The 11014-nt window shown below is 33.2% G+C and overlaps 1 protein-coding gene and 1 pseudogene across 1 annotated transcript; both read right to left on the bottom strand.

Annotated features, from left to right (window-relative positions):
* Nucleotides 1–1405: 1405 nt before the first annotated feature.
* On the bottom strand, nucleotides 1406–3501 carry LOC121239427 (annotated as a pseudogene).
* Nucleotides 3502–9342: 5841 nt separating this feature from the next.
* LOC121239630 (glycine-rich RNA-binding protein GRP1A-like) lies at nucleotides 9343–10378 on the bottom strand. Its single transcript, XM_041136908.1, is given in 3 exon segments — nucleotides 9343–9690; nucleotides 9693–9863; nucleotides 10159–10378. Coding segments are annotated over 3 exon segments (492 nt in total). The 5' UTR covers nucleotides 10273–10378; the 3' UTR covers nucleotides 9343–9483.
* Nucleotides 10379–11014: the final 636 nt, after the last annotated feature.

Genomic DNA, 11014 nt, shown 5'->3' with positions numbered 1-11014 from the left:
TATATATATATTATATATATATATATATATATAATATCCTTTTCTCGTGATGGTGATAAGGATGAATTAATTAAGTTATTAATGTCTACCTGCAAGTGAAACTGAGCGAGTTCTTACCATCTGATAACACTGTTATTTCGTCAATGAGTTTCATAGTTGTATAAGGACAATGATAGAATAACAATTATTTTGACAACTCAAATACAACTTCATATTAAATTAAAACTTTAGTTTTTCTTTATTAAACTCATGTTTTGTATGTGACCGATATCTGAGTTTTTGGGATTTGAGTGATTTGTCTCTTGTACTCCTTTCTGCGAGAAAAACAAATTATGTAACTACAAACAATGTGCATGAATCTCAGGAAGTTAATGGCCAAAAATCATTCGGCAAAAGATTAAAATTTAAAAACAAAGGAAATTAGATCATCTTTAAAGAGAGTAAAAATAAAAATAAAAATTACATAACTACAAAACATGAAACAAGGAAATTAATCATTTTTAGAGAGAACCCATTGAAAGTGTTTTTAGGTGCATTCTTTCTTGGGGATTGACTTAACTATCAAACACTCACTTGTCATTTCTCTTGTAGCATTCAACATGCAGATCTTCATAGAATTCCAACACAAGTTATGGAGCTGGCTGGCTACATTTCATAACGGGAAAAAGATTTCAATTAATTTCTTCCTTCGTGTTTGTTTAATCAATATCTTGCTCTTTCCATGCCTAAGGAAAGGCTTGATTTTCATTTCTGTGTGTTGGTCACAACTAGGGATGATAAACGGTCCGGTCGGATTGGATCGAAACTTAGACCGGTCTGGTTCGGTTCACATTTTAGAGGATCGAAAAGTTTGGGTCCAGTCCACGGTCCAGGGTTTTTGGGGACCGGATGGGACCGAATGAAAATATATATATTTTTTATATATAATAATTGTACAATTAACAATATAAAATTTTAAATATATTATTAATAATTGTTAATATTCTATAAATTAACAATATTTTATATATATCTTCCTCTAACCTATCACTATTAACAATATAAAATTTTAAATATATTATTAACACTTGTTAATATTCTATGAATTAACTAATATACAATATCAATTAGTTAATTATATAGTAATTATATAAATTAGTAATATAATTTTCATCTAATTTATTATTATTGACCATATAAAATATTTTTTATTGAGTTTGTTACATAATCCACATTAATAAGTCACTTAATTTAATTTAGTATTTTAAATAAATTTTTTTATTAATTATTTAAAAAAATAAAAAAAATTAGGCCGATCGGTCCGGTCCGGTCCCTTTGGGTGTTCGGTCCAGAAAAATGATGGACCGAAAATATTCGGTCCATCGCCGGATCGGACAGGACCATTTTCACCCCTAGTCACAACAGTGTAAAGGATGCCGGCCTGTTCTATTGATTATCAAACAATATTAATCTGTTTGTGCAGTTTTTGCAATATTTGCTTGCCAAATGCCATTTTCCCACAACATTGTAACAAAGGCAGTACCTCTGCGTTATTCTTTTACAACCCCTACCAAAAAAGAAAAGCTTCTCAAAATCAAACGTCGAAAGTCACACTCTCCTCATATGGAGACGAACTCCATGTTCTGGTTCGATAAGCAATATGTCAACAGGGGAGTGTCGGTATGTTGGTGATAGTGAGAAAGTAAAACTTGGACAGAATGAGACATAACATCACGTTCAACTCTGACATGGCTAAGTGTTGGCCAACACAGACACGAGCCCCGAATCCAAATGGGATAAATGCCTGTGGAATCTTGCAGGCCCCACTAATTCCGTGGGAAAATCTTTCTGGATTGAACTTGTGGGCATCAGGCTCCCATAGATCTAGGTGTTGCTGCAACATTGCAACAGGAATCCAAATGTCTATACCTTCTGGAATTAGTATGCCTTTGAATTTAATGTCTTGCACTGCTGCTCTTGTGACTGCTGGTACTGGTGGGTAAAGGCGCAATGTCTCTTGAATTACCATTGCCAACTGCAAATAATCAGAAAGATCATAATACACTTCCATCATTTTGGTCTATATGGGATGAGAAAATTCATCTTTTGTTAAATCCTTTTCATGCTTCAAGGCAAATCGGGATGGCGTAAGAACAAAATCTACACAACAGTAAGAGGACATTTTGACTAGTAGATAATAGTTTGTAGCTCTTAATTTTCTAGCAGCCATATGCCATTTCTTTTGCTCTGTAATACACCCTTTATGGACATAATGAATTTATAATGGTACATACTGTTTTCATGTTTTGGATTGTATCAGCATCTGGAAGGCCACCTTTACACATTTCAAGCACCTCAGCACGAGCAAGAGCTTGCCATTCGGGATATGCAGCTAATAACATCAAGCTCCATGATGCTGTGATGGCAACAGTCCCATAGCCGCCAAGATAAATAGTCTTGCAATTATCCACGATGAACTTGTCAGGAGAGAGATCCGACAAATCACTAGTATTTTTGGCTCCTTCAAGTATCATTTGCAGAAGATCCTTCTCGTGAGTTGTCTCCGTCCTTTGTTTAACTACCCTTACTGTCATGGAGTTTATCTCTTTCTCTAATTTACATATCTGTCTATCGATCTTGCTCCGAAAAAACTTGATTGTTGTAAGATCAAGTTTAAATTGGTTGAAACCAAGTTAGGGATGTTCACAGATTATAAAACATATCTATGAACTAAATTTGATAGTAAAATGCAGCACTAACTCTGATGACAGTAGATTAAAGCCAAGTATAAACAATGAAAAATGGTCACAACAACAAACATCTTCACAATTTCTTGATCATATTTGTAGGAAAATTGAATGCAATGGTACCTAAACTTGGGGATTCCGAGAGTTGTCTTCGACATGATTTTTTGGAGAGTTCCGAACTTCAAGAATATTTATTCCCCTTCAAGATAATTGCTTCCAAAACAAGCTTTGGAAATCACATCTCTAGACAAGGTCCTTAAATCCTTGTCGATTTTAATGTCTGCAATTCCTCCCTCATTTTCAATCCTGATTTCCCATGCTCTTAGCATTGAGGTTGTACAGTCGACCATTAGACTCAGCATGCCCTTCAAAACAAAGTTGCAAGTAGAAGTTTGCATCAAATCTTACAATTTATAGCATGCAAATTGAATAATCCGGATCAATTTTAATGGCAAATCTTGACTTGTACTGGCTTCACTGTTTGAAATGGAGGGGGAAACAAAAAAATAGCAGGAAAGAAAGTTTGCTCTGATTATTGCTTTTGAAACGAAGTAATCTTTTATCAATTAAAAGTTGCTAGTCTGCCATATCCACTGGGAAATTTTACCTTGACCTTGTCCATGTAGAATTCAGGAGCTATTATCTTCCTTTGGTGGGCCCAAAGTGTGCCACTTGAGGGTGCAATTCCCTGGCCCACCAAGGCTCCCCTCTCCTTGGTTATGTAAGAAGGTTTTCCTAGGTTCAGAGAAGTACAAAGGCCGATATCCTTCACCATCTCTATATCACCTGCCCACAATATCTGTATTGCTTCCAATTGAAAACATGAACACCGGTCCTGCCCACCAATGCATCAGAATGTATCACTATGAGTTTGGTTGTGTTGAGGAACGAATAATCGGTTTTATGAGATAAGTTATGTCTATTAATTTTTTCATGATATTAGAGCTTACTACAAGATGAATGGGGTCCACACTACTTATCCCGTAATAAGGATCAGAAAAAATAATAGTCTATACATAAGGGAGGGTATTGCCAGTAAATAAGATCTTGGACATAATCATAAGGAATGAATAATTCTTTCTTATAAAATTAATTTTATGAGATGAGTTAGGCCTATTAATTACGTTCATAAATCCAAACAAACAAAACAACAATTAGTGCATGCTGATGCTCCAACTCTTCAACCCAAAAATATTTTTTTTTTAATTTCTACTGCAAAATACAGTCTTTCATTTTTCTCCGTGACTTGTAATGCTAATAGACATCGATATTTTGAAAATCCTTTTCGATTTTTCCTTTCTTTCTCTATGGCTATAAAAATTTTGTTCCTCTTAAAAGGGCACCAGAAAAAAAAAAAAAAAAAAAAAAAAAAAAAAAAAAAAAAATCAGATCGTACCATATACATGTCGCTACTGCTCCAAGTAAGGGAAGATCGTCGAAGGCCAAGCATGAGAAATATGGTCAACGTTGGGGTTGTGGTGTTTTGAAATATTAGTTTCTGCAGCAGCTTGGACCTTAAGGTCGATTTTTCTTCATGTCTGGGATATTCCCCAAAAGAAACGAAGGGGAAGGGCCTCTAATCAAAGTTTTAAATTTTGTACTGTACCAGTCGGTACGGTTGAAATTTTTCGTTTCAGCCGTCCAACCGGTACAGGTACTATACCTGTTTCGTACCGGTCAAAATACCGGCCGATACCGGCCTCAATTTCAGCCTGTACCGGCCTATATTTCGGCCTGTATTTTTTTTTTTCATTTTTTCAAACTATAAACTTATTTTTTAACCTTCAATTCAGACTAGACTATTTATAATTTATATATATATGTATTTGTATATAATTTATTTATATATAAACTATTATTTTAGAATATAATTTTTATATATATAATTTATTTATAGATCGACTATTCTGAAACGTTATCCCGAAACGCTATCTCGAAACGGTACCGGTATTGAAATATTTCGTTCCAGTACCTTGACCGATACGCTGTCCGGTACGGTATTCAAAACATTGCCTCTAATCCCTTGGTTTTGGAACTTTGATCTCAGCCTTTTCGGCTTCAATATCAACGAGTCATAGAGATGCAAACCGAATACAAGAAACCCACCCAATAACACCGACACGATGATCTTTCCTGCAAGGATTTGCTCTTCTTCCATAATCATCTATTTTCTTGTGCTTCTAATGCCTGTTAAAGTGCAAGGCGTCAACCAAAGAGTAGATGACCCATAGTGATATCTACGATGGCAAGGATACGCTACTTGTCCTGCAAAAAGACAACACAGAGAAACAAAAACTAAAAACAAAGGGAAGATGCATCCTCAAACTATCACTCAACTTGTAATTATCTTCTATTTTATCCGTTCTGATAATTTTTTTTCTCTAAATTATTGAAATATTATTATGTCCTCATTTTCTTCTTAAAAAAGATAAAATTATTCATAAAATTTCTTTTAAAAAATTATAAAGTACCCTTATTAAATTTAAAAGACACCATGGGAAGGTTACCGTACTTGTCCAGCAACAAAAGGCAAGACAAAGAAACATAAATATAATTTAAGTGGAACATTTCAGTTGGGAGAATCGAGTCGTATTTGTTTTATCAGAGAATGTGGATGATGGCGGATGTAGTACCGTTGGGTTTTTCAACCAAAGCATGAGAGCATTCACAATAGGTTTTTTTTTTTTTTTTTTTTTTTTTTAATCTTATTCTTTAAAATTTATAGTCAAAATTCACTTTTCTATTTTATATACTGATTTTTGTAATATATTATACATCATTTTATCTATTTTTTTTCTATCATTTAAATAATATTTTTTAAAAATATTTCCTTCAACTTCCCATAAATTTGCAATGTCCATATATTTTTTTTATGCTTGTAATATATCTTTATATACAATGTAATATAATTTCATTCTTTACACACAAAATAAAAATATATAAAACAAATAAAAATTCAAAATAAAATCAAAATATAAAGAAATTGGGAAAAAAATTTGTCCAATATATTTTTTGAAAGAAAATGAAATAGATGTGTTTTAAATTACGAACAATAAAAAGAATTTGCTTACATCGTGAAAATCAAAGTAAAAGAAAATGAATGAGTAAATGAAATATAAATAATAATAAAAATATCTATCATATGAATAGTAGCCCTATATGTAGTGGGTTTACTGTAGATGGATGTAAAATACAGGAGTTTTACATGATTTATTGGTCTAATTTTTAGATAAAAATTTACATATTTGGATTCTAAATGTATTTTAAAGGATCCATTAAGTCCATTGAATGAAAGAAAATTTCTCTCCTTTTAAGTTTTAGTGTCCTCCCCTTAATTTCGTCAAGAGGATATAAATTCGAACTTATTTTAAAAATATTATTGCTCTTTAATCATTATTTGATTAAATGTTGTAATTGCTTTAATGGGATCTTTGGAAGGACTTCCCACCACTTCATCTTATATCTTTAAAGGATTTTTAATGCAAAATAGGTTAGGACAAATCACACTTTCCAAACAATATTTGTAAGAATGTAATCGATCTGGTTCGGTCTGATTTTGTACATTTTTTAGAATCTCATTGGTATATACTGGTTTTGAAAATATAATAACCGATAACAGACCGATTCACTACTGAAACTGAAACTTTAGATTTTTTCGATTAATAAATAAATAAAAATTGATATTTTTTTATTCTTTGAGAATCAATTTTTATAAAATTATATTTATTTTAAATTAAATTACATGATTAGTTAGTTTGATTAAATTTATTTTCTTCTATATTATACAAGAAAGTCATGTTCTGTGATTTTTAATCCATATTTAAAAAGCAAAAGGAAAAGAAAATAACTCAATAGTAAAATAATAGTAAATGAAGTGTAAAGATATCACTACACTATTATGTATCTTTTTCAATGACTCCAGAGAAAAATTAGAATTCCAAGATAAGAGAAAATTGAGATTAAAATCCCGTTTGAATAGTAAATGTGTTTCATCTCATCTTATAATTATAATTTTTTTAAATTGTTACACAAAATATAATAAATAATTCAACTTTTTCAAATTTTAAAATAATTATAATATTAAAAAATAATATTCTAAGAATATTTTTTTTTTAACTTTTAACTTTTATCTCAACTCGCTAAGAGAAAAATAAGAAGATTCGAAGGGGAAGAGATAAACGATGAAAATATTAAGATCGTTTTTACTGGGGAAGGGTGATTAGGACTGTGCAAATCTTCGAGAATTCTAATTCTGTCCGACCTCTGCTCCGATTCCAACTCTGACTAAGTTGAAGTGGTCAGAAATCTGAATCAGAAACGGAGTGGTTTCAAGAATTTAAACGGATTCGGAGTCGGAGTCAGAGTTCAGGAGAACTCCAAACTTCGATTTTTTTATTCCTAACTTAAACAATGGCGTTCCATTTAAATAGGAACAATGCCATTTTGCTACGTAAAGAATAAGCCCTCGTTGCCTTTCTTCTTCATTTGTTATTCCTCCCTCTCCATTCTAAATTTCTCAAGTTCTATTCTCTCTCTCACCGTGAGTTACTCTTCCTCTGAGTTCTTCACACCGCCGTCGCCGAAGTGTCACACCACCATTTGTCTTATTGTCGTCTTCACACCGCCGTCACAATATCAATTGCTAATTGATAATTTTACTATTTAGGATTTTCATTTTCAATCTAACAAGTGGATAGACGTAGATCTTCATTTTCATTTTCAATTTTATCAGAAGGTAATATTTGCCAGATCTTCATGTTTCATTGTTTTGTTTCCTTTCTGTTTTGCCACATGGGATATTCTTGATTGCTACTTCATTTCCTTGGGAGTGTTTCTGAAATGAGACTTTTACATGGCTTGATGTGTTGAATGAGACTTGAGGGACTAGAACAGTTAAATGAGACTTTCTGACACGACATTTTCAAGTGAAATTAGATTCAGTTTTCTAGCTGGTTTCGTGCAAAACCTTTAGAATATATAATCACTTTTACGAGGCTCCTCAAACATAATGTTACTAAACCAACTCCTTTTGAAGAAGGAAGATGCTCCTCAAACTGTTCACCAGTCAAACATACCAGTGAAATCAAATTACAAATTACCAAAAATTTATTTAATAGTTCATACAGATGATTTTAATATATCAATAGATGAAACAGTCAGCAAGAAGATGTTTGCACTTTTTATACTTATTGCTATGAGCTGTAGTTGAGTGACTCAATCCATTGGTTTGTATTGTGAGCTCAATATATTTGTGAAAGGTTAATTCTGTCAAGTATCAAATCATTTATTGTGTAGTTCAAGAGTACTAGTCATTCCTGTTATTACGGTTGCCTTAGAGTTAACGCTTAGCACTGGAGGTTGCGTGTTGGATGCTTATCGGAATTTTGTCACCGTTAATCGGGAAGGCCCTTGTTTGCACACAAAATTGGATAAGTGAAACGCTCATTGGACTAAATACTATTAGCGTTTATGCCAAGAACTATAAACTTGAATTGGGTAACTTTATATGCTTTTAAATAATTATTTAATTATTTTTAATGTTTCATTTATTTAAATTATACTTTTTATAATTTTATAGACCTAATTGAGAACTCTTAACATAATTGCCGATGACTGAGAGTTTGAGACAGACGCCCTTGAGAGTTGGGATGGAGTTGAGGGACTATGGAGAACCTTTTTTTATTGGTGAGAATCAAATTTTACTTTTACTATATTTAATTTTTTATTACCAATTTTTTTCCTTATATTAATTGCGACTTTCTATCTTCATTTCAGATATAATCAATGGACCATTGAGTGAAATCATTGTTGCACAAGTGTACCTGTGCACGCAGTATTTATGTAGTTCTCTCTAAAGACTAAGTTAGTGTTCAGTGTTCCAATAAATGAGACTGTTATACCTTATATCTACGTGTTATTTAGTTTTTGAACTATTAAATTTAAGTTTTTTTATTATTTTTCTTTACAAGTTCAAAATTGGATTTGTTAAGCCCAAAAATCTAAAAGACCTTGATTTAACCAAATAAACAGTTGGAACTCCGATCGAAGGTCAGACCTCTATTTGGAGACTGAATCGGAGCAAAAATTTTCCTCCAATTATCAAAGTCGAAGGTCAAAACGACTATTCTGACTCGATCAAAATCAAAGCTTAGCCCTAGAGATGATATCAATCCACCCATCATCATCATGTGAACTATTTCTCTTTATTTTTTAATTTTTTTTCTTAATGATTGAAAAAATAATTATTAGTGAATTTATATATTTTTTCTTAATAATTAAATATGTCAAACAAATACATTAAAAGAACACTAAAAAAATAAAAATTTTAAATTCACTGTAAAATAATAAAGAAATGATAGAAAATAGTAAGATATTATTATCCCTCCTATATATCTCTATTAAAAACATTATCAGATCAATCATTCGTTGAGTTACCGAAATCTCCGTAGGAAACGTCATGTCAGATGCGATAGAATCTTGCCCACTACTCGAAAGATCAGGATCGGGTGTCATCTCTATGTAAAAGATCCAGCGGGATCCCCAGCGGATCCCTGGCTTTTTCCAAAGGAAATACAGTTTACTATGACGCAAAGCAGTCGGAAAGCAACTCAATTGGCGTAGAATACCTCATGCGATTAAAAGCTAATTTCAGTTCAGGATACATTAACTAAAGAGAACCAAATCCGAATTTAAAAACATAACACTACCCATAACCAAAGCCCATCACCACCTATTGACCCTAAAGTCGAATAGTAGACTAGCCTCTAGCTCCTCCAGTCCCCACTTTCACCGCCCCTGGAGTATCTGGACCCCCGCCGCCGCCGCCGCTCCCGTACCCACGGTCACGCCCATTGCCACCGTAGCCTCCTCCGCTGCCTCCTCCACGGCTGTACCCACCTCCACTTTCACGGCGTCCACCTCCGCCGCCGTATCCTCCGCCACCGTATCCTCCACCACCTCCCCGCGGCTGTAACCGCCACCACCTCCCCCGCGGGACTGAGCCTCGTTCACGGTTATGTTACGGCCGTCGAGATCCTGGCCGTTCATCCCCTCTATCGCATCCCTCATCGACTGCTCATTGCTGAAGGTCACGAATCCGAAGCCCCTTGACCTACCAGTCTCGCGGTCGTTGATAATCTGAGAACGAAAAATAAACAGATCTACTCAGGTCAGATCTACCACAGATATAAGGTTAGACTGAATCAAAATCTACAAGAACCGATCGATCTTCGCCTTTTGGTTAGAAAGATGAAGATGGACGTACCGATTAGTGTGAGATAGAGATAGCAATAAAAGAATCATTTCATAGAGGGAATCAAGTAACAGAAACAGAACAGAGCATAGCAGACAGATCAGATCAGATCAGATTCGGATCGGCGACAAAATAAGCCGGATCGGGTCAGATCGAAAATCTCTGCGACGACAAACGGACCTTCGATCCGAGGATCTCGCCGTAGGTAGAAAAGGCACGCTCCAGGGCTTGGTCATCGGTGGCCCAGTTGAGCCCGCCGACGAAGCATCTGTATTCGACATCTGCGGACGCCATTGTTGTCGTTGACGGCAACGGCTGGAAGCTAAACCTAGGGGTTAAAAATCGTACAGAATGGGGAATAGAGGGCAAGAATGGCGTATAGCACGAGGAATGAAAGAGTAGCACAGCCCTCGAATAAATAGAAGAGGCTGGCGTGCAACTAGGGTTAGTTTGGGCCTGCGTGTAGTGTGCCTAACAAACTCGGGTTAAGTTCGTTGCAGTATGAAACGGAAAAATATCTCTTTTTTGTACAATAAATTTTCTCTTTTAATTCTCCAATACTCTCGTTAGATTAATCAAAATTAAAAGATATTTTTTATAAATATAAGAGAAATTTAATTTTTATCTATTCACATAAATTTTTATATTAAAATAGTTATTTTTTATTACATAACAATAAAATAATATAAAATAAATTTAATTTTAATTATTTACATCAAATCTTTACATTAGATTCTATATTTATTTATTATATAATAATAAATAATTAATAATTTTAAAAATATTTAATTTTTTAATATTTAATTTAATTTATTTTATCATAATTTACTATTCTACTTATTATATATTAATTAATAATCATAATCTTATTAAATTAATATATCACTAACTCAAATTAATATATCAATTGTAATAAAATATGTGATAGAAATAAATAAAGAGATAAATAATTAATAAAATATATATATTGATGTATGTACAGTAACTTTTAAATTTAAAAATTTTTTTAAAAATTATTGTAGCTGAAGTTCAGTTA

Source organism: Juglans microcarpa x Juglans regia, chromosome 7D (genome assembly GCF_004785595.1).
Source record: "Juglans microcarpa x Juglans regia isolate MS1-56 chromosome 7D, Jm3101_v1.0, whole genome shotgun sequence".
In the NCBI taxonomy this organism is placed as follows: Eukaryota; Viridiplantae; Streptophyta; class Magnoliopsida; order Fagales; family Juglandaceae; genus Juglans; species Juglans microcarpa x Juglans regia.
The sequence above is the reverse complement of the archived record's forward strand: the minus strand, read 5'-3'. Positions and strand labels throughout refer to the sequence as shown.